General features: G+C 43.4%; 1 protein-coding gene across 8 annotated transcripts in view; it reads right to left on the bottom strand.

Annotated features, from left to right (window-relative positions):
- Positions 1-24,174, bottom strand: part of ITSN2 (intersectin 2) — a 91,317-nt gene that overhangs the window by 32,722 nt on the left and 34,421 nt on the right. For 3 of the 8 annotated variants that reach the window (XM_072143660.1, XM_072143659.1, XM_072143664.1), the window contains 20 exons: positions 23,472-23,609; positions 22,163-22,242; positions 19,888-20,150; positions 19,390-19,539; positions 18,399-18,539; positions 18,209-18,296; positions 17,978-18,129; positions 16,537-16,617; positions 13,519-13,655; positions 12,184-12,620; positions 11,821-11,942; positions 10,946-11,121; positions 9,839-9,986; positions 8,431-8,633; positions 8,242-8,303; positions 7,815-7,981; positions 7,652-7,697; positions 7,437-7,558; positions 6,463-6,559; positions 5,941-6,132 (listed from right to left, as the gene is read on the bottom strand). In XM_072143660.1, coding sequence (XP_071999761.1) covers positions 5,941-6,132; positions 6,463-6,559; positions 7,437-7,558; positions 7,652-7,697; positions 7,815-7,981; positions 8,242-8,303; positions 8,431-8,633; positions 9,839-9,986; positions 10,946-11,121; positions 11,821-11,942; positions 12,184-12,620; positions 13,519-13,655; positions 16,537-16,617; positions 17,978-18,129; positions 18,209-18,296; positions 18,399-18,539; positions 19,390-19,539; positions 19,888-20,150; positions 22,163-22,242; positions 23,472-23,609 — 3,002 coding nt within the window. Of the gene's footprint in view, positions 1-5,940; positions 6,133-6,462; positions 6,560-7,436; positions 7,559-7,651; positions 7,698-7,814; positions 7,982-8,241; positions 8,304-8,430; positions 8,634-9,838; positions 9,987-10,945; positions 11,122-11,820; positions 11,943-12,183; positions 12,621-13,518; positions 13,656-16,536; positions 16,618-17,977; positions 18,130-18,208; positions 18,297-18,398; positions 18,540-19,389; positions 19,540-19,887; positions 20,151-22,162; positions 22,243-22,668; positions 22,847-23,471; positions 23,610-24,174 lie in introns of those variants that run through there. The other 5 variants (XM_072143661.1, XM_072143665.1, XM_072143666.1 and 2 more) reach the window with 5 other exon arrangements.

Genomic DNA, 24,174 nt, shown 5'->3' with positions numbered 1-24,174 from the left:
ATGTTTATTTATATGTTGTTTATGACTCCGCCCCCCATAAGCCCCGCCTCTAATATTTCCCACTAGTGCGCTATTAATTACTGTAGTGAAAGCAGAAGTATTCACACCCTTAAAGGTAGCAAATTGTAGAAAATCCATTGTGGGAAAAGTCAGGCAATAGTCGTGTGCAAAGTTTAGGAAGGATTTGCAAAATTGCTGAGCATAAAGGGTCCATCAGCAGTTCTGACCACTCAAATTTGTTGATCGAACTATAGGACTATATAGAGCATGGGGGAAGTCACCTGGGATGATGTCTGCATGACCAAGTTTCTTATGTTCCCTCAATGATGTGATTGCAAGTGTCAAGGAGGCGGAGCCTTCACATGCAGTGCTCACTGATCCCGCCCCTTCCTCTAACTGATGACCTTAGCAGTCCCCTGATAAGAGTCGGAAGGATCCCTTATGGATGTGTTCACGTTGGGGACATGAGACTGGCCCATGTTGGGGGTCTTCTATGGGATCACAGAATTTGGATCTCATCCAAAGGTGCCTATAACAAATACTGACTTAAAGGGGGTGATTACTTATACTGTACATTAGATGTAGATCCTTTTATTGCAGCTGTGATTAAAGGGAAGGTGGGGAGGGGTTGAATACTTTCATATAAGTGCTGTAAAGCCTCATCCTCATAGGACTGTATATATTGCAATGTTATAATGAATTAGTAGTAATAATAATTAGCATACAATGATACATTAACAATAGGAAGCCGAGCATGTTGAGTGCAGCCGAGATCAGTCTTATTTCTCTGGTATAACTAAGGTAAGTGCTAATCTTAGACCTGCAGAGCACAAAGCTTTATAGTACTGAACATAACACTGATCACATGATCGGCCGCTCGCCTTATTAATCAGATTTCCCAATGAGCGCAAAGCATCTGCCAGCGTTTTCCATATGTAAACTAAGGTGTCAGTGCAAAACGTGTAACATATACACGAAACATGTATGTATGCTATATGTGAGTGTATATTCTCTCCCACATACATGGCCGTGGAAATCAGAAATGTAAGCTATAATGGAGAAACTCTTTCAATTATTTCCCTGTGTGATCGTGCAGATTGATAGAACAGGATTCTTTACATTTAAAAGCGATTGACTATGATGGAAATTTTTTAAATGATTTGTTTTTTCTCCGTGAACAGCGCCCCCTATTGCCCCATAGGCTCTGTTCGGTACTGCAGCTAATACCATACCTTATGTTGTACCTCTGGGAGGGGTCACAGAAACCAAATTATTATCTGGCCTCTTCCCATTTAAAAGGTGACCTTTCCCCATCTCAAACATGTGGATATGCTTTGGGGCTGCTATGTGGCTTGGGGGGGGCACTTTGAATATTCTTTCTAGCCCCCTTGGTTGCCGAGATATCAGTCCCTTAATCTGGCCATTTTAATCCTCTCTACTGTCAGAGAACAGGTGCTGCAGCAGAGGAGGAGGAGTTGGCGTGTATTATGATCATCTTTTTCAGTGTCTCAGTGTAGGAGAAGATTCATAACACACACTCCTCCTCCTCTGCTCCAGCACCTTCTCTCTGACAGTAGAGGGGATTACAACAACCAGATAGGGAGACTGATATCTCAGCAATTCAGTGGGTTTAGAAAGAAATAACCAGATAGGGAGACATATTTCTTTCTAAACCCACTCAATTGCTGAGATATCAGTGTCCTCTCTACTGCCAGAGAGGTGGTGTTGGTGCAGAGGAGGTAGGGGCACGAGTTTATATAATCTCCTCTTACAGAGACAAAAAAAAAAAAAAAATCATAATACACACCACCACCTCCTCTGCTCACGCACATCTTCTCTGGGAGTAGAGAGGATTACAATGACCAAAAATAAATAAATAGATATTTCAGGAACATTAGTAGTTGACAGCTGGGTGACAAACATGATGACTAGTATTAGAACCCCCCGCTGGGATTGTCAGTAAGCTTTCCTTGCCTCATTTAAAGGATGGGCCACTTTCAGCAAATAATGGATATTGTTTGTGCAATGAAAAGTTATACATTGATACAAAAAGTATATTTTCTTTTTAAATCTCTGCTTGCTGTAACTCTATCCACAGGAAGTAAACTACGAGACTTCCTATAAACACTGGTCATTTGATGGTACACAGGTGCACGGCTCGCTATATATCCCTGGCCTTGTGATGTCACAGGTGCACAACCCATTATATATCCCTGGCCTTGTGATGTCACACAGGTGCAGGGCTGGTTATATCCCTGGTCATGTGATGTCACACAGGTGCAGGGCTGGTTATATCCCTGGTCATGTGATGTCACACAGGTGCAGGGCTGGTTATATCCCTGGTCATGTGATGTCACACAGGTGCAGGGCTGGTTATATCCCTGGTCATGTGATGTCACACAGGTGCAGGGCTGGTTATATCCCTGGTCATGTAATGTCACACAGGTGCAGGGCTGGTTATATCCCTGGTCATGTAATGTCACACAGGTGCAGGGCTGGTTATATCCCTGGTCATGTAATGTCACACAGGTGCAGGGCTGGTTATATCCCTGGTCATGTGATGTCACACAGGTGCAGGGCTGGTTATATCCCTGGTCATGTGATGTCACACAGGTGCAGGGCTGGTTATATCCCTGGTCATGTGATGTCACACAGGTGCAGGGCTGGTTATATCCCTGGTCATGTGATGTCACACAGGTGCAGGGCTGGTTATATCCCTGGTCATGTGATTTCATAGGTGCACGGCTCATTATATATCCCTGGTCACGTGATGTACCACAGAGTAATCAGTGACATCCTTTGACGATGTGTGGAAGTTTCAACTTTCTTTTGTCAAGTAACATCACATGACCAGGGATATAACAAGCCATGCACCTGTGTGACATCACATTACCAGGGATATATAACGAGCCGTGCACCTGTGTGACATCACATGTCCAGGGATATAATGAGCTGTGCACCTGTGTGACATCACATGACCAGGCATATAATGAGCCGTGCACCTGTGTGACATCACATGACCAGGGATATAACGAGCCATGCACCTGTGTGACATCACATGACCAGGGATATAACGAGCCATGCACCCGTGTGACATCACATGACCAGGCATATAATGAGCCGTGCACCTGTGTGATATCCCTGATCATGGGATGTAACGGTTTCTATGCACAGAAAGTAAAAAATGAAGCTTCCTATAGAGTGACAACAAGCAGAGATCTAGAATACCACGAGTAAATGATACAGAGCGTATATTAGAATATTGCACTGATGAAATCTCTTTCATGATTAGACGTCCTGTGATATAAATACTTGGCTGACAAAAATGGGGGGTGGTTAAAATAGAACAAAGTATATTAGAACATTGTATAACTTTTCATTACACAGACACTATCAACTATTTGCTGAAAGTGGACAATTCCTTTAAATAAATATAGGCAACGATGTAAGTTATGGTCACACATCAACCTGGAAACCCTCTGATCAAGAGGAAAAAAACCCTTCCACCATTAAAAGCAGCAACATCAGGAACATACAAAGCTATTGTACTGGTAATGTTCCAGTCATATTCAGAGACTCCTATGGTCCAATGGAAGGACTACAAGTCCCAGCAAGTCTTGGTACAACATGGTCCCTTTATATGTAGTCTGTGACATGTAAGAAGTAATAATTTATGACATAATGACATCACTCAGATCAGGAACGGTTTAGTGGGTCTTTGTGTGCCCAGACCCCATAAATACATTTGCAGTAAGAACCCGGGCAGCGAGGGAGGTTGCGGCAAACAATGCGACATTCAGCGGCACAAGGTTCTGACTGGATTCATTGCTGGCGATATAACACTGGCTAGTAAGCGGAGCTAGCAAACCACACTAAGCCAAGAGGCAAAGCTATGGAAGACCCACAAAGACCCACTATCCTTCCTCACATAAAATGTAAACCCAAAAGGCGACATGGTAAACGTGATGCTCGGCTTCACCGCGTCAGAGTGGATTTGATGCCAAATGACGGAGGCGCTCTCCACGCTATACTCATACACTGGGATAGTGGGTCTCTGTGGTGCTTTCATACAGGGAGGGCAAGACTGTGTCCTGGAAACAAAGCAGAGAACATGGCGACAGTCAAACCAACAAGGAAGAAATCTATCAGTTATGTCATCAAACAATTCCTCTCAATTATATTGTATGTTCAGACAGAAAGCAAAAGCATCTTGAGCCAAACAAAGGTAAAAACTAAATAAAAACTTGTACCTGCCCTGCCATCACAGGACAATTAATGTCACAGGGGCCTGCTGTGACATATGACTGGCCGCACCAAGTCCCGTCACCCCCAACACTCCTGACCCGGCCTGAAGTGTTGGGGAAGAGATGGAGATCATTGGTGCAGTTGCCAGAATCAGGGGTGAACCTCGAATTGGTAAGTACTTGTCAGCCATTATGTGTTCAGCAGTCCCGGGTCCTCTGCATCACCAGGCGCAAGCTGCTCTGGGTCCTGATGCTGTTAGTACAGAATAGAGGTCCAGAATAGAGCAGCACAGATATGAGTACATGTCAGCTGTACTTACTGCTCCTGGTTTCTCTGTTCAGGGTCCTGGCGCCAGTGCATATTACCAGCAACAGATCCAGCAGAGCAGGAGAGGACTATTAGACGATGTGTACTTATCCGCTGCACCCACCTCTCCCAGATCCTTCACGTCTCCGGTTATGCCAGCATCAGGACCTCGAGCGGAGCAGCACCTGGAGCAGTCAGAAGTGACAAGTACACACGACCCATCTCCATTATTCTGGGTCTGCTGACAATATGTGCTGACATAAGGACCCAGAGTAGTAAAGGATTATGTGGTGATGAGTACTTGTTAGTTATACCCACTGCTCCCGAGTCGGTTCTGCTCTGGGTCCTGATGCTTGTAGTAAGCACCGGCATCAGGACCCAGAGCAGAGTGACCCCTGGATGAAGGAGAGGACTATGGGATGGTGAGAAATTTACAGCTGCACTTACTGCCCCGCATCTTCTCCTTCTCCGTGCACCACTATGCTGTATCCAGAATTTAGTAGTATTAGGCACACGGTACAGGAGAAGACTATGGGCAGCAAGTAGCCGCCAGCTGTACTCACCACTCCCTGGTCCTCTCCTCCCCTGGGCGCCACTCTGCAGAAGTCAGGGCCCATCATATAGCAGGAGTCCGGAGCAGGAGAAAAACTTTATTCTCTTTAAACTGAATGTAGATGACTGCACATCATCAGCGGTAGCAGAATATTGTTTTACACAGTCTATAGAAGTGTTAGACAAAAGATCCAAAGACAGCAAAGGAGCTCAAAACCAACTAACCATTATAAGGAATATATAAAATATGTTATAGAGGGATGTGGATCGCTCAGACTTCTCACCATCCAGTGCATGGTATATATCTATTTCTCTTATACACAGAGGATGGAGCATACTACAGACGTAGTAATAATCAGAATATATTGTACGACATAGCGTTTTTTATACACTTCCTCACACAAAACACAGGACTGTAGATGCCACTTTCATTATACCCTTCAATCATAATATAAATTAGTAACCAGAGACTCACTCCACTAGTAAAGTAGCTTTAAAGGATCCCCTAGCAGCCAGTCCCCTAGAGATCAGCTGAAGTACATGCCCAATAAAATTTACATTAAAAGGGTTCTCTGGAGGTGGAAAAACATGGCTACAGTCTTCCAAAAACAGCGCCTCACCTGACCATGGGTAGTGTGTGGTATTGCAACTAAGCTCCATTCATTTCTATACAGCTGAGCTGCAGTACTTGCAGTAACCATGGTCAGGTGTGGTGCTGTTTTTGGAAGACTGCAGCCATGTTTTTCCACCTCCTGAGAACCCCTTTAAGGAAAATATCACTTCAAATCACACAAAGTTTCAAGAAATAAAAGACACGGGGTAAGTACGGGTACTCACACTGCTGGCTGGGGTCACATTCTGTCGTCATCTTGACGTAGTTGGAAGGGAAGAGGCCGGTGACTCCGTTGATCTCTCCTTGCCACCAGTCTACGTCGTCCTTGTTGATGACGTTGATGAGTTGTCCTTTGCTGAAGTTGAGTTCATCCTCGTTATTGGCGATATAATCGTACATCGCTATGACCTGACACACTGAGGAGGACAAAGAGGTGACATGTCAGGTGTCTGATCACACTCAGGTATAAGAAATTGCTTCCTAACACACTGCCCTTTCTATGGGGCAGAGGTAAACCAGTTATGGGAATCCTTGTGTCAGGATGTGCCCATTGACCCCATTTTTATAGGTACCTGCACCTACACTCTGACCTCAGGGTGTAAAAAAAACTCATTATTTGCAGAGCTCCAGACTAGTGATAATAATAATACTAGCGATATGCTATTGTAGTGGGATCCCTATAGGTAGGGATCCCACTACAACACTAAAACTATCATCTCCTTTTATGCTTTCAAGGAAATCCTTACCTGAAACAAATGCGGGAGCTGCCTTATCATTGCTTGGCCCCAGTAATTTCACGTGGGAAGCCGGGAACCATCCCTTCTGCCGCTTCTTGCCTCTGGCCTGAAAAAAGATGAATCATGTAGATTTTAGAAACAAAACTTCACGCACTATAATCATAATAATACACATCAAAATAGAGTGCACACAGCGCATACACACTGTACATGCAGCTACCCATCCCCATATACCATTTACTGAATTACTATACTTTTTTATTTTTAATATCGGCCACAGAGAAAGATTAACAGAGCGATACTACATGTGATAATAAAATTACCAGTCCATAATGATCTGTAGTTCATTTAGTGTCCCAAATCACCCAGGTACCTACCATCAAAATCCAACCTGATAAACCGGGGGCACTTACTCATAGATCCAGGTACCGTGACTGTCGCAATCTTCTTATGTTTGTTATCCATGGCCTCCTTCCTTCTGAAAATCAACTTTTATAATTGTGTTAATAAGCCAGAAGGGCTCTGGGGGGAGTCACCAGAGCCACTCTGCAGTAGCTTCACAGTCTCCCCTCCTCCTGCTCCCTCAGCATTTCCCCCCTTTGCCTGATGTCACCTCACACAACAAGAAGGGGGAAGTGCTCCTGCACCAAGTAACAGCTTGTGAAGCAACAGTGTGGTGGGAGCTTTGGTAACACCCACAGTAGCCGTTCAGGCCCATTAGCATAATTTGAAGAGATAATTTTATAAGGAAGGAGGCCATGGATAACAAATATAAGAAGATACCACAGTCACGGTGTCTGGATCTATGAGTAATGTCGCTGGTTTATCATGATAGATTTTGATGCTATATTTGCTTTAAGGACTAGGGCTCCCCTATGCAATAAGCCATAGAAACCTCAAGGGCTGTTATGTAAAATATAATGGAAGCCACAAACCGTATGAATAAAAATCTCCTGCAATGTTCTAGGATGTGTATCCATTACCTGTAGTTCTCCCTGCCACCAGCCGGATGGGTTCTTCTTCAGGATGAGGATGAGCTGTCCTGGGGCCAGGCTGAGCTGCTCCGTGCCTGTTGCAGCGTACGCTGTAGTAACCTGGGCGATCTCTGTGATATAAAATGGAGACCATCAGCAAGCAGGCCTGCAAGTTATCTGCTGCCGTAAAAAATAAATTCTACACAAATTGTACCAGCACATACCAGGCTTTTTGGTTAGCGTCGCTGTCTTGCCTGCACTGCCCAAACCCTAAAACGTAGGAGACATTTGTTTCATGGTGAATGAATAGATTAATTTTTGGGGCAACCTCATCCAAATACTATTAAACAGATGCAGCACTTGCCAATATTCAGATATTTTTTATACCTCTTGGTCACGTGGGCGCACATAGTTTGATGGAAATATTCCAGTCCTGTCACCAAGTGTCCCGGTCCACCATTCCCCTTCCTTCTGTGTCACTTGGATGACGTCCCCTTCATTAAATATGAGGTCCCCTGGTTCGTTACTTGAATAGGGGTACAGCGCCACAAAATCTATAAGGTAAAAAAAACAGACACGGCAGTTAAAGGGACTTTGCACTTGACCATTGTGGTATACAGTTACGATTCAGACCTTGGTGTCTCCATGGCTACAGACTACAAACAAACTTCTGTAGTGTGATCCTACAGTCCTACCCCCTTCAGTAGCCCTTCCTGCTCCTAAAGCAATTGTATTGATGAACCTTCTAATCCTACTATAACAGACACCAATATTACCCAATTTGTGAGTGTATCATGGAGATCTTAAGCCTCACCTTCCGCAGCATAAGAGGGGGTGGCCGGTTTCTTCGTGACGGCTGCATACACAGGTTCAGCTCTGTTGGAAATGGAATACATAATATATTGTACCATATAATACATCATATATAGTAAGTATTGGGCACAATAGGTTACAGAACCTGAACACATTTACTGGTTTCAAGCCAATTTAGTCAACAACTTACTCAGGGCTTTTAGATTCATTGGGTACAATCTTCACATAGGATTTTGGAAACCAGCCCTTCTGACCCCGAACTTCGCCAAACCACCAGTTCTCTTGCTGTTCCAGGACAATAATGGTGTCGTTTTTGGTAAAATTCAAGTGGTTGTCCTTTTTTGCAGTCCAGGAGCACAGTGCTTGAGCCTTTACCTCCTCCACCGGCTGTCCCTGATACACGGGAAAGAAAGTGCGTGCGCTTAGAGAAAGCTTCTTAGAAATTCTCATCAGAATTTTTCGGATGAATATAGCAATAGAAAAATGTGAATTATGGCGTTCAGACCCAGAGATCCGAAAGTCTCTGTGATTTCTATCTGAATGAAGGGCTTGACCAGCGCACTTTTCAATGGGACTGAAATCTCTTTCATCCCTATAGAAGTAACTAGAGACTTAGTCATGAAAGAGCATTGCCCTATGAATATGGTGGTCCCAGAGGAGCCCCTCCAGCAATCAGATGCTTATCCCCCATCAAAGTGGTGGCGAACCTATGGCCACAGGTGTTACGAGAGCCCTCTCTCTGGGCCCCCAGGCCGTTATTCCAGCAAAGAGCTCACAAGACAGGATTCAAGGCCTCCTCCTGCAGTCCGAAGCCACCCATGATGTGTCGCGCTCAGGGGTACTTTATAGGGACACATCCTTGGCTGTCTGGAAGGGAGGAGGTGTTGACAAAGCTAGATTATCATTGGAGCTCCTGCTGTTCAGGTGTCCCTGTAAGGAAGCTACAATGATGATCCAAATTTCTCCTCCTTCCCACAATTGGTGTCCTCAGGATGCCGAATCAATGGAAAGTTGTGACAGAACAGGGGGCAATAAGCCACTGCTTAAAGGGATTTTCCACTTTCAGCAAATAACTGATATGGCTCGTGTGAGGAAAAGTGATACAATTTTCCAATATATTTCTGCATCAATTCCTCACGGTTTTCTAAATCTCTGCTTGCTGTTTCTGTTTAGAAAGCTTCTATTGTTACTTCGAGTGGTTACATATCTGTCCCTGGTGATGTGATGGCCATGCAGATGCACATCTCTTTATAACACACAGTTCTGATCACTCTCTGCGATATAACGAGCTGTGCACCAGTGTGACCATGGACAGATCTCTATCCACTGGAAGTAAACATAGAAGCTTTCTATAGCAGGACAGCAAGCAGAGATATAGAGAACAGTGAGGAATTGATACAGAAAGTATAAATGGAAAATTGTATAACTATTCTTTACACAAACAATATTAATTATTTGCTGAAAGTGGACAAACCCTTTAAACTGCTGTGTTGTGTGATAAATAAGTGGGTTTTTGGTTGTAGTTTGGGCACAAGGTCTCTGAAAAGGTTCAACATCACTTCCCTATGAAGTTAAAGCCAAAGCAATATAACACCTACCTGACTATGCAGCGGAGAGATGGAGCCGGGTGAAATAGTGCGGGTAAACGCGGAGGTCTTTTGCCACGTGGAATTCACATTAAGGCTGGAGAAAGGCAGATTCTGATACTCTGTATCCACTTCCGAGGGCTTAGTTGGTGAAAGTGACCTAAAAAAATAATATGACGGTTTTATAAACCAATGTCCGCAGCATTGCCGGGGGTGCATCTAGAAGCCCCCTCCCTCTCCCGATACTGCACAAATGAATGGTCAACATCCTGAAACCAAGCAATCTACAAAGGTGTTAGAGTCTGGTTTAGTTGAAATCAAAGTTATATTGGGGCACATGCATTCGTCCGTCTTTTGGGAATTTTCTTGTCTTTTCTGCTGATTAGATTTAACTTAGTTGTTTTTCCTTATTAATACATGTGGCGTTTGGTCTTCAGTGAATTAGCTTGGAACTGAATGTCACTAATTCTTACCGCTGCGCAGGAGCAGCTGTATATTTGCACCAAATTTGCAAAAATTTTTTTTCTTTAAGTTGCAACTTTTACATCTGGATTCAGGGAACGCTGCAGAAAACTAGACAACTTTGAAATGAGACCATCTTTGGCACAAATAAAATCTGCAAAAGAGCTAAAGACCCATGAAAAGTTTAAAAAAAATGAAAGAAAAAGGCAAGCCAAAAGTTTAATACATGTGCCCCCATTCACTTGCTGAAATGCTACTGTTAAACAGGTGACCCAGAGTAGCTCAGTATGGCGTATATGACTCATGGGGTCCAGCACACCATGGATTTTCTTTGTGGGGTGGTGATTTTTGGGCTTGCATAAATAATAATTTATATAGGGCACACAGATTACGCAGCGCTGCAGAGTTTGCCAAATCAGTCCCTGTCCCCAATGGGGCTCACAATCTAATGAACCTACCAGTAAGTTTTGGAGTGTGGGAGGAAACCCACACAAACATGGAGAGAACATACAAACTCTTTGCAGATGTTGACCCGGGGACTTGAACCCAGGACCACAGGTCTGCAAAGCTGCAGTCCTAACCACTAAGCCACTGTGCTGCCCCTAAAGCAATTATAAAGTCCCCTCAGAATAATAAATGACTATCAATGCAGCTTACTTGGCGGGCGGTGAGGTAGACGACACGGATATGGTGGGCGGCAGTAATGCCTTCTTCGGAGATGCCGACTTCTCAGGCTCTGGCGCCTTTTCTGCATAATTTGAAGGAAACCAGCCGACATTTCCCTGGAGACTGCCGTACAGCCATCCGGGCTCTCCAGAATTATTCTCATCCACCTGGTGAGAAGAGACAGGTAGTGATCCTGAACCTCATCACAAAACCTAACCCTGAACATGAATGGCCCTGGTACATCTCTAAGTCCAGGCTGTCATTGTTATGTTAATAAGTCTATTAAGTCAGCACTATTTTGGGGGTATGTACACATTGCTTGGCCACAGAATTCAAATATTTTCTTTGTATTACAAATCTACAAAATATTATGCTTTGTTATAATAATTTTTTAGGTGATTCTAGCCATGGGGGCCACGGATATGTGTAGGTATATTTTTACCTCTATTCTACCACCATACATAGTTTATACTGAGATTATAAATGTGATAATTTATTAATATATCCGTTTAGTTTTTTTTCCCATCGAATATATTAATTTTGTATTTTTAATCATAGTAACTTTTGAAATCTTTCTTTTAGGCTGCATTCACACGAATGAATGCCCACCTGGCTGTAGGCGCATACTCCTAGTCTCTCCAAAGAAAATAGAGTAGAACAGCCATTCTTAGGGCCGAGGATAGAACATACTCTTACATGCAGCCACAGCACAGTGAGCACTTGTTCTGCTCACCACACCGAGCCCGGGCGCCATAGATGCTTATGGGGGACGTGTATGTAGCCATAAATGAACAAGAAATGGGATTTCACTGTAGGCTTCATACACTATAGGAGAAAGTCAGGGTGATTTCCCACCTCGTCCTTACCTGAATGACATCACCAGCGTTAAAACTCAGCTCATCCCCATTTCTGGCCTCAAATGGATACAAAGCCGTGTAGCTTACAAACGAGGAAGATTTTCTGCTCTCCGTCGCTCCGACAGCAGCACCTGAAAGATACAACGCACAACCAATTTACAAAGGGGCACCCTGCAGAACATCGTAAGTTTAGAGGGTCTGCAACACTTGTCATGTTAAACTATATGCCTTCTACTCCAGTCACATGCAAAGCTGCATTTATCATTCAGAATGCTGCTTTAAAACAAATTTTGTGTGGTATAAATGCAAATCACTAAATTTGAAAACGCAGCTCTGGATGTGACTGGAGTATAAAGTATTACGCTACTATACCTTCTCTGCCTTGGTCGATGCTGCCTTGCCTCGTCCCAATGGATCGGAGCTTGTCTGCAAACTTCTCGTCTATGCTGAGTTTGGAGAAGCGTTTCTCGGGTTCTTTCCGTCTCCCCTCCTCCTCTTTGCTCTTCTCCTCGGCTTCCTTCTTCAGCTGTGCCTGCTTCCTCTTCTCTTCTTCCTGTTTCCTTCTCTGCTCGGCCTCTCGTTGTATCTCTGCCCGTTTCCTCTTCTCTTCCTCTTCTCGTTGGCGCTCTTCCGCCAGCTTCTGCTGCTGGGCTTCCCGCTCCTTATTCCTAGCCACTTCCTCCTCCGCCTGCTGCTTCTCCAGAAGTATCTGCTCCTTCCTGCGCTCTTCCTCTAGACGTCTCTGCTTTTCCTCCTCTTCTCTTTTCACTCTCTCCTTCCATAGGTTTTCCTTCTCCTGTTTGGCTTTCCTGCAGAACACACAACCTTGCTGACTGCCCAGGATTACAGCCACCTATCACCTTCTCCCTATGGCGCCAACTATACCCCCCTCCCCCTGCAGACGAGACTACAGAAGTAGGTACATTACAAGGGTAAAGGGTTTCCCGTCAATCTGAAATAACCATATAATCACCTCTTTGGTGACTTGCATGGGACCCTCAGTGATCCTCTATCCTGTAAATGGATCATCAGCCATGATATTGAGGGCCCTACAAAGCTGCTCCATTTACATGGGATCCTCTACACTGTAAAATGGATCATCAGCTATGATATTGAGGGTGCTATAAACTGCTCGATTTACATGGGATCCTCAGTGATCCTCTACCCTGTAAATGGATCATCAGCCATGATATTGAGGGTCCTACTATGCTGCACCATTTACATGGAATCCTCAGTGATCCTCTATCATGGCTGATGATCCATTTACAGCATAGAGGATCACTGAGGATCCCATGTAAATGGAGCAGCATAGTAGGTCCCAAAATATGCTGCAAATGGATCATCAGCCATGATATTGTGGGACCTAATGTGCAGCTCCATTTACATGGAATCCTCAGTGATCCTCTATCATGGCTGTTGATCCCTTTAGAGCATAGAGGATCAGTGATGTTCCCATGTAAATGGAGCAGCATAGTAGGTCCCACAATATCATGGCTGATGATCCATTTGCAGCATATTGTGGGACCTACTATGCTGCTCCATTTACATGGGATCCTCAGCGATCCTCTATCCTGTAAATTGATCATTAGCCATGATATTGTGGGTCCCACTACACGGCTCCAGTTACATGGGATCCTCAGTGATCCTCTAGCCTGTATGGGACAGGATATGGGGACGGAGCTATGTGACCACCCCTATGAATGTCACCTTGCAGATTCCTCCTCCTCTTTCTTTTTCTGGGCCATTTCGGCTTTCTTCTGCTCCAGGTCCCTCAGTTTGTCTTGCTTGATCTTCTGCAGTTGGTGGAGCGCCGCCTGCTGCTTGTTGTAACTTTCTCTCAGCTCCTACAAAAGACAAAAATCTCTTCAAGCTTAAAAAAAATAACGTAGAGCGGAGCTCTAAGTCCAGCACGGGGTGGCATGCACGCACATGGCGGCATATGACTAGATGAGGAGGTCACTGTACAGAGGAACACCATGGCCTCACCAACGCATGTGATAACAATGGACTGAGAACAGGAGCGACACTGGATTCTCTGGTATAAAACACGGCCTCAACTGTGTACTATCCCTTTAAGCCATTAGATGGCGCTGGTTAAATTAGCACCAACCCAGAATGCAGCGGGGCATTCACAATGTGCAATAGAAATGGTCTCTGCCAAAATTGTTGGACTGTTGCTAGTCAGCGTAAGTATAAGGGGGAGGCTGTAGTCAGTCAGGTCTTAGTTGTTGACCACATTTTGTTACACTTTCCCTTCAATATAAAAAAATATAAATCTCAAAAATACTCAATTAAAATTTTATGAAAACCATTCCCTACTATTAGTTCCTTGTTCCTTAGCAACACATTTTCAGGGTTGAGATTATTGCAGTGTATTAAAAAAAAACAAAACAAAAAAAAAACATTTATTTTACAGAAAATGGGGAGAGGCACAGTTAAAAAAAAGAATATATACACCGGTAATGCAGATATTCTAAAAATATATAGTATATAAAAATCTATATAGTGCATTCTACGGTCTCACTCACACAACTGTGCGCCAGGGGGGGGCGATTAAAAATGCCCTGGGCTGTATGAATATTATATATTATATTATAATATAATATGGCCCCTACAAGTCTGGAATCACTTCCTACATCTGGTACAAGAATCAGCTTCTAGGAGAATGGAGGATGTGTCCCATCTGTCTGATTTCAATCTGCAGGTTCAGGACCTTTGGAGGACCTTCAAAAAAGGTCCTGAAATGGATCTTGTGTACATGTGTGAGAGCAGGAACCAATGTACAAGGATTTCATGGGCGAAGGTCCTTCTCAGTATAACATTTGGTGGCTATGGGCCTATATTATAATCCAGTACTGTTGTGCACTCACCCTGGCATAGCACACAGCCGGGTGGACGAGGGAGCACTTCTCACCCCTCCCCTCTTAATAGGAAGCAGAAAGGCTGTGCAACAAATCAGTACAAAGATAGTAGCAGTGAGACATGGTATGCTCACCGCACTGTGACCGCGTGTCATAGACCTCTATGGTAGCCGAGATCTGGCCAGACCACAATACAGATGACTAAATGAGGCCTAAAACTGCCTCACATCAATGGGAATCAATGTTGGATGCTACTTTTTTTCTTTATTTTTTATTTTTTACAGTTTTGTAAAAGTCACAAATTTTGCTGCAGCAAATAAAGCAAAAACATCTGTAAAATCGTGGTGAATGGCCACACACTAGATATTCAAAATGCATCGAATAGTCAACCATCTATCCCTTCTCTATACTGAGTTGGGCTGCAGATTGTGCAGAGACCTTGAGATACTGTATGTGAAGGTCTCTCCAGAGTCTCAGTCAAATGTTGGGTGGTCTGCATGTACAAAGTAGAGTATATGGTGAAAATGTTAAAGGGAACCTGTCACCAGGTATTACCCCACTAAACTACAAGTCCCCTCAGGTCAAGTATGAAATGTCCTTCCTAAAAATCCCTCCTTTATGTAAAATCTTGCCCTACTTATTAAAAAAATAAATAAAAAAATCACCCCTCAAGTGGGGCCAATGAATCTTCTCGCCTCATTTTCACAGTTGAGTGGTTCCAGGGAAAGTGTTCCATCGCACCTAAAAACATTCTGCTGGTGTCTTATTATCGATAAGAATCTCACCTTTCATCTTGAGACTTTGTGAGCTACAGAACAGGAGATACAGGTAGCTACAAACGTAGTTCTCGACCATTTTTTAAACTACTTGCATGTTCTGTATTTCACAAAGCCATAAGCTTGACTAGAAGATCAAATTCTTATCTTTGATAGGACACAAAAAGCAGGATCTGGGCGCTATGGAACCAAAAGATAGGGGCTTCTGAAGTGACACTATTCCTGCAACCACTAAACTTGACTCCTCTCATGAGGTGAGAAGAGTCAGATTTGCCTTACTTTGGAGGAAACTTTTTATAGGTAAATGGGCAAGATTCATATAAAAGAGGAAATTCTAGAAAATAACCTTTCATACCCTACCCGAGGGGGCTAGTAGGTTATAGGGCGAAAACCTGGTGAGAGGTTCTGTTTAATTCTTGAAGATCCTAAAACAAGTCTATGTAGAAGAGGTGTGCTCTATATATGTCCGCTGACTCTGTGACCTTTGCAGAGGTCATCATGCACAAAGGAAGACGAAGAAGTCTGTGTTCATCACCTATGGAGAATATTGTATCCTGTGATACCTGTATATAGGTGTTACCTGTCACTGTAATCCATAAATCCCCTTTAATCCCAAAATGATGCTTCTATTGGCATCATATAACTTGTTTAGAGGATTCTGAGTTCGTGGAGTTCAGGAGCCTCACATCACAGCACTTCCATACACTATAAGGCCCATTGTCCTGCAATGCTCAATTCCTCCAGCGATGGCGCTATAGGGAAAGGCAGCAGTTATGACATTTAGTTCCCACACAGATTCCAGCTAAGACATGCAAACCCCATGTGAAACCAAACCAAAATGGAGAGATAATGGAAAACAATGCATATCCTCAAAGATGCCAGGAAACTTATCACAGTCTATTAGATGCTGACATTATAATACGGAAATTCCAGGTACTTTGCAGAATTACGTAAGGAAGGAAAAGACGAGTCTCCTGGATCTTTCCCCGTCTATAAATGAGCACATTCACACCAGAAACAGAAAGCGAGAAATGGAAATAGTGAAAGATAGTGACAGGAGGAGGAGGAGACATTGAAATTGAAATAACCTTAAGCAATAGGAAGAGATTGCTGAGACAGCTGAGGAGAGACAAAAGGCACTGCAGAACAGAGTCATCCATATTCTCACGCTGCAAGATAAGGCAAGAGAAGGCAAAAAGGTAAGTACTGCAGGGGACAGGTCAGGCTGCAAAACTAACCACTGCTCAAGATCTGACCGCTGAACTTTATCCCATCAGGGGACAAATTTGTAAATTGCCTCCGGCTCATTTACATAAAGGCAATCTGCCATTTACTTTTATGCTTTATGAAGCAAACATACCTTGAGAATGCTGTAGCTACACCGATGCAGACACATATCTTGTTTAATCCCTGAACCGAGTGGTTTTGCTGAAAATACTATTATAAAATTATGATAATGAGTCTCTGTCGCTCCTATGGCTGCCCCGGCGCTTATCCTCTTAACCCTAATTATGCACTTGCTGCAGTCTTGTCCTGCCCAGCATAAGCCAACATCACTGTGTTGTCCCTGACAGGCAGAAGTAATCAATCACTGAACCATCCGACAGCTGCTGTGTAAGAGTTATCCAGCTCAGGTTGATTGGTCCTGTCTGGATATTTCAGGCAGCTCTTTTTTTTGCATGGAAAACAGTATGCAACCAGCTTTCCCAAGGTTTTGAATTTTATAATTGTTTTTTGAACAAAGCCACTCGCTTCAGGGATTAAAAAGGGTAATTTTCTGCATCAGTGTAGCTACAGCGTTCTCAAGGTATGTTTGGTTCCATTGCATAAAAACAGATTTCCTTTAAAAAGGAAATCTACAACCAGGATGAAGGTTTGTAAACTAAGCACACTGACATACTGGGGGGTGTGCCGCCTCTGGCAAGATCTGCTTTAAGATTCTTATGCCTCCAGACTATATTGACATCTATAGAGCCCTGAGCCCCAAGGTTCATTTGCATAATTTTTAAAACCTCTTTTTCGCAAAAACAAGGTCCTAAGAAGCGACATGAAAAGCAGATCCTGCCAGAGCGGGCACACACCAGTATGTCAGTGTGCTTGGTTTACAATCCTTCATCCTGGTGGTAGATGTCCTTTGAGTCATTTTAGCAGCAAATATGCAGTTTCTTTATGCTCTAAAAACTCTTCCGATTAGTGCATAGAAACTAGCATGTCATGCTGGACATCTAACATCAGTGATGGTAGACATCCTTCAAAGGAATAATAAGATGGGACTACCAGCCAGCCCATATGAGCCAGACTGGGACTATTACCACAAGTCAGCCATCCTGAAATAGGCTACCACCAGCTTGTTTATCTGGAGGGGTTTCAGGAGCTCCTACTTTCTATTGGGGCCCACAAGTCTGCATGGACAGTTCCCCAAAAGTGTGAGAGTCTAAGACAAGAATTTATTCCTATTAGGAAGAAAATAATAAAACAGCATGTCTCCCACAGTAGTGTATAGTCATACAGTAGTCTTGTCTTCCCCACCTTGAGCTGGTTGCTGAACGTGTCCATCTCCGATAACTTGGCAGATGTCTCCTTCTCCAAGGCGTCCAGCTGCTCCCGCAGCCTCTGGCACAAGCCGTCCTTCTCCATATTCTTCTTGTGAATGCCAAGAAAGCTGGAAGTGCTGCTGTCTGCTGGAGAATATACACATGTGATATGAAGAAACTACACATCACAGGCAGGAGTCACGTAGATAGGTGGCCCAGCACTCACCTGGAGGCTTCACCAGCTGCAGCTGCTTCATCTTCTCATTCAGGGCTTGTTTCTCAGGGAGCAGAGAGCTCAGCTTACTCTGATATTCCTAAAAGACATGATACAGGCCTCAGCTGCTGCAGAACCTCATAGTATCCCCCAGCAGAGAGTAGTTGGCTGCAATGTCAGAGGTGAGGCTCTTTGCTGTTACCTGGAGCTGCTGCTGGAGTTGTTTGATCTCGATAACTCCCAAATCACATTTCTTGTCAATAGAATTCAACTCATTTTTCTTCATTTGTTTTCTGCCCCGGACATCTTGGACTTTCAGAGTGATTTGCTGATGTTTCTCTTCCTAAGGAATGTAAAATGTACAGTAGAAATTATTCACCATAAAGAATCTCTAGTTTCCACTCTACCTGCTGAATAGTGAGTACAGCTCTGGGGTATAATACAGGATGTAACTCAGGATCAGTACAGGATAAGTAATGTCATGTATATACACAGTGACTGCACCAGCAGCAGAATAGTGAGTGCAGCTCTGGAGTATAATACAGGATGTAACTCAGGATCAGTACAGGATAAGTAATGTCATGTATGTACACAGTGACTGCACCAGCAGCAGAATAGTGAGTGCAGCTCTGGAGTATAATACAGGATGTAACTCAGGATCAGTACAGGATAAGTAATGTCATGTATGTACACAGTGACTGCACCAGCAGCAGAATAGTGAGTGCAGCTCTGGGATATAATACAGGATGTAACTCAGGATGAGTACAGGATAAGTAATGTCATGTATGTACACAGTGACTGCACCACCAGCAGAATAGTGAGTGCAGCTCTGGGGTATAATGCAGGATGTAACTCAGGATCAGTACAGGATAAGTAATGTCATGTATGTACACAGTGACTGCACCAGCAGCAGAATAGTGAGTGCAGCTCTGAAGTATAATACAGGATGTAACTCAGGATCAGTACAGGATAAGTAATGTCATGTATGTACACAGTGACTGCACCACCAGCAGAATAGTGAGTACAGCTCTGGGGTACAATACAGGATGTAACTCAGGATCAGTACAGGATAAGTAATGTCATGCATGTACACAGTGACTGCACCAGCAGCAGAATAGTGAGTGCAGCTCTGCAGTGTAATACAGGGTGTAATCTTAGAGGACATGTACAATTACTAGTCACAGGTTTCCTACCAGCGCTTCCAGCTCCAATTGTAAGCTTTTCTTTTTGGACTTCAGTTTCACAATCTCCTCCTGTTCTCTGTTCCTCTGATTGAAAAGCTCCTGACGTCGGATCCTCTCCATCTCCTGCTTCCGCTGCCGCTCCAGTTCCTGCTTTGCGGCCTAAGGAACAATAGTAACACATTGTCACTGAAAATACTCAACGCAAAGATTTCATGAGCGGGTCCCTCATATTCACAGCACATGACCTGATGGAAATTTGAGACTAGAACATCCTCAGCAGTAGAGAGCAACAGAAACAGAAACAATGCAGCTAAAGCGATCACTGTCCAGGACGTCCCTTTAAAGTGTCTCCAGGGACTGGACTGGCAAAGGCTATGGAGCCCCCTATTTGAGTGGGTCCAATCTTTGAAATGTGAAGGCATATTACTCCCACCTTTAATACCATTATCAATGAACAGACCGAAAGGAACGGAGGTCAGAGTATAGTAAGCATCTGATGGTACCCACCTCCCTCCTCTCTAGTTCCTTCCTCTTCTCCTCCTCCCTCTGCCGTTCCAGCTCCCGCTGGTGCTCCAGCCTCCGCTCCATCTCCAGCTGCTTCTTGCGTTCCTGTTCCTGGCGTTCCCGCTCGCGTCGCTCATGCTCTTCCCGTTCTTTCTGCGCTTTCCTCTCGGCCTCCCTCTGCTGCTGCTCCTGGAGCACTTGTCGCCTCTTCTCCAGCTCCATGTTTCCCCTCTCCATGTTCTGTTTCCTCTTCTCCTCAAACGTTACTACCGATATATATATATAAAGCACATGTTATGAGAACTAAAAGGTTTTGAGAAGGGACATTGGCCTGGGATTTATTCTAATTACCATATAAATTTTACCCCTGCAGTGGGGCCAATTAACATCAGCCTTATGGGGTTTTGCCTTCCAATGGATCTACACTGTGGGATAATAGGTTGGACCTGACCCTTTATCACCTGCATCCACTACTAATCAATCATCACATTGAGAAGCTGCAGAACATGATGCACCCGTCCCCTTTATACAGAGCTGTGCATTGCCTCCAGATACATTATATGTGTATTAAGATGTAATAGAAGACATCTTAGACATATGGAGACGGCGGTCTGCGGATATCTGATGCCAGGAAAAGATCTCCCATGTGAAAGGATGGCAGATATCTATATAGAAGGTAAGTACTTAGAGAGATGGGGAGGCACAGCTGGAGCAGGAGTCTTACAAACATCTCTGCTAAATACAAGGTTTACACAGCAAGACATTTTTTTGCAGATGATACTTAACCATTTCGCGACCACCCGCCGTGTATTCTCGGGTCAGGTCGCGCTGCATGGAGAGGGCTCACGGGCTCCATAGCCGGTAAGTCTTTGCTGCATATTGCAGCAAAGGCTTACCGGTAACACCCGCGATCGCTGCTAGCACCGATCGCGGGTGTTATCACAGCGATGGCTGCCGGCAGCCTCAAAAAGATAGCGGCCGCCATCTTACCTGGGATCACCGCTCCCCGTGACGTCATCGGGGAGCGGCGATCCGTCTCCATGGTAGCCTCGGGTCTTACGAAGACCCGAGGCTATTTCGTTTTAACCCCTTCATTACAATGTGCTGATAGCACATTGTAATGAATGAGGAGGAAAATCCTCCTGTAGTATGGCAGTATATAATAGGATCGATCAGACAACCTAGGGTTAAAGTACCCTAGGGAGTCTGAAAAATAGTAAAAATAAAAAAAAAAAGTTTAAAAAAAATTATAATAAAAAACCAAAAATTTCAAATCACCCCCCTTTCCCTAGAACTGACATAAATATAAATAAACAGTAAAAATCATAAACACATCAGGTATCGACGCGTCCGAAAATGCCCGATCTATCAAAAATATGATAACGTTTTTTCAATGCGTTTAACCCCGTAACGGAAAATAGCACCCAAAGTAGAAAATGGCACTTTTTTGCCATTTTGAAAAATATAAAAAAAATCTATAAAAGTGATCAAAAGGTCGTACAGTCCTAAAAATGATATCATTGAAAATATTATCAAATTTCGCAAAAAATGACACCACCCACAGCTCCGTACAACAAACTATAAAAAAAGTTATTAGCGCCAGAAGTTGGCAAAAATAAAAAAAATAAAAATTTTTGTACAGGAGGTGTAAATTTTTGTAAATGTATGAAAACATTATAAAACCTATACAAATGTGTTATCCCCTCAATCGTACCGACCCAAAGAATAAAGTAGACATGTCATTTGGGGCGCTCAGTGAAAGACGTAATATTTTTCACCATTTTCACTGCATTTGGAATTTTTTTCCCGCTTCCGAGTACATGGCGTGGTATATTCAATATCATCATTATGAAGTGCAATTTGTTACGCAGAAAACAAGCCGTCACACAGCTCTTTACGTGTAAAAATAAAAAAAGTTATAGATTTTTGAAGGTGGGGAGTAAAAAATGGACATGAAAAAACAGGAAAGGGCCCGGTCCTTAACCGGTTAAATATGTAAAGCACGTATATACTTCAGTATAAGCCAACCCAAATTTAAGCCAAGGCAACCAATTTTACCACAAAAAAAAAAAATAAAAAAATAAAAAAATGGGAAAACTTATTGTCTCAAATATAAGCCTAAACTGAGAAGTACCCCAGAAATATCCACATCCGAGAAGGTAACTAAAACAAGAGAACATCCTCTACATTCTGGAGGAAAGGTAGGGGATAACAATACAACTTTCTTAAGAAATTTGGGCAAACAAAACAAACCTTGGGAGAGCTGATGGCCACTCACCTGCCGTCTTTTTCTGAGGCGGCTCCTCATCTTGCATCCTCTTGTAGGTTGGCAATGTCCCATTAATGTTGTCCTCACCACTGCAAAAAAAAAAAAAAAAAAAAGTACTGTTTTTTATTTCCATTCTTCCATCTGTGTAGCTGTTTTGTTGTGGGATGACGGTTATTCTTAAAGAGCATCAGTTTCAGGTGAAGGGGGTTTCAGGGCTGTTGACTAGAGCTCATAATACACTGCATAGTTTTATTTTAAGTTTCTGTAATATTTTATAACCAAAACACACTAAAAACATCTCTCTAAAAACAAATGATTCCGGGTGTATTAATGTTATGTTATTCTATAGTAAAGTTTTGTTTTACTTTAATTCATAAAAACGTCACCAGGTCACCCATCAGAGTGCTTGCCCTATGCCCAGCTCTCCATCTGCTGCCAACCTACAACCCCCAGCATGTCCTATGTAACATGGATCTAGAGCTTTGCTGGCAATATGCAGGTTGTGGACGACTTACCTGTTTTGTATACACATCAAATTTGCAGAAGATACGGCTGAGGACAATGATCCAGTGTGTACTTACCTCACCCTCCTAGCACACACAGCACAGCCCATCCCTCTGTAGTTGCCGCGATCTGTAGCCAGACACCTCCTTGTCCCCTGTGAGGGGCGGCTGGCAGCAGCCGGGGCTACAGAACAGTCACCGGACTCTTATCAGGACTCAACATCCGACACATAACGGCTGCTGAGTACTGATACACCACAGTCATGAAGAGCAGGGAAGTGCATGAAAAACTATTCCATAATATATCATTATAATGAATGTGGTCAGCTACTGCAGAAGAAACTCAGATGCCTCCTGTGATCCCACTGACTATAAACCATCAATAATCATTTCTTTCTCCTGTCTCCTACCCCTCCTTCCATTATATCTGGGCCTCTGTTGGAGGTTATAATTTACCTACTCTTCCTCTGAAAATTCATTATGAAACCCAATTTTGCCAAGAAAGGAAGCAACATCAATGGGTTACATCCACATGCAAAAAAACCTAGTCATCAGCCACCACTAGGGGGAGCTTACGATTAGCCAACTCTTTATTAACGGTAGAAGTCTGACTACAACCTCCCATGTTCTTGGCATCCTGTACAGGCGCTTTTAGCCACCCTCTATGCAACAGCCTCTTGTCCAGCGTCTCCATTTAGGAAAAGACTGTAAAAGGGGCCCACAGCTGGTTTGGAAACCATATACATGTATAAGTATTATTACTATAACTTCCATAATGAGAGTTGTTTCACCCATATTACTATGTGATCACTTACCGGAATGATGGTGGAACAAATTCAAGGGGCAGAGTCAGGGGCAGCGGCTGGCCGGATTTTGCCATGTCTGTTAAATGCATGGCCAGGACAAACTCATCCGCTTTCAGTTTTCCATCCCGGTCAATGTCAGCGAGAGACCTAGAAAGATTAAAGAGAAAAAAAAAAAAAATTATGCCTCTCCATAGAAGTGCTCATTACATAAAAGAATCATCCTGCGCTAGTAGAGGTTACAAAATAATGTAAATATATTTAAGGAGTGGCTCCAGACAGGTTAAAGTTATTTTATGGGCAGCATGGTTTAGTTTAGTGGTTAGCATTACAGCCTTGCAGCGCTGGGGACCTGGGATCAAGTCCCAGGGTCAACATCTGTATGTTCTCTCCGTGTTTGCGTGGGTTTCCTCCGGTTTCCTCCCACACTAGTTATATTATTATACTGTATTTGATCTAAGGAAAGGGGGGGAGGGGTAATTGAAAAAAAAAAAAAAAAAATGCGAAACCTTAAAAAAAAAAAAAAAATTTACATATATTTTACCATTATTTTAACATAAACCCTGCGTACTTAGGGAGGGGGGCTGATCCCTTATACAAAATATACTACAATAGTGTACGGGATTATATTGTGAATATATACTCCAAACAGACTGAATGACAGCTATGGGAGCCTTAAAATGGCTCCGAGCTGTCATAGGAACCAATCGGCTCC

This window comes from Engystomops pustulosus, chromosome 3 (assembly GCF_040894005.1).
Source record: "Engystomops pustulosus chromosome 3, aEngPut4.maternal, whole genome shotgun sequence".
Taxonomy (NCBI): Eukaryota; Metazoa; Chordata; class Amphibia; order Anura; family Leptodactylidae; genus Engystomops; species Engystomops pustulosus.
Note: the sequence above shows the minus strand (reverse complement) of the source record. Positions and strands in the feature narration are given on the sequence as shown.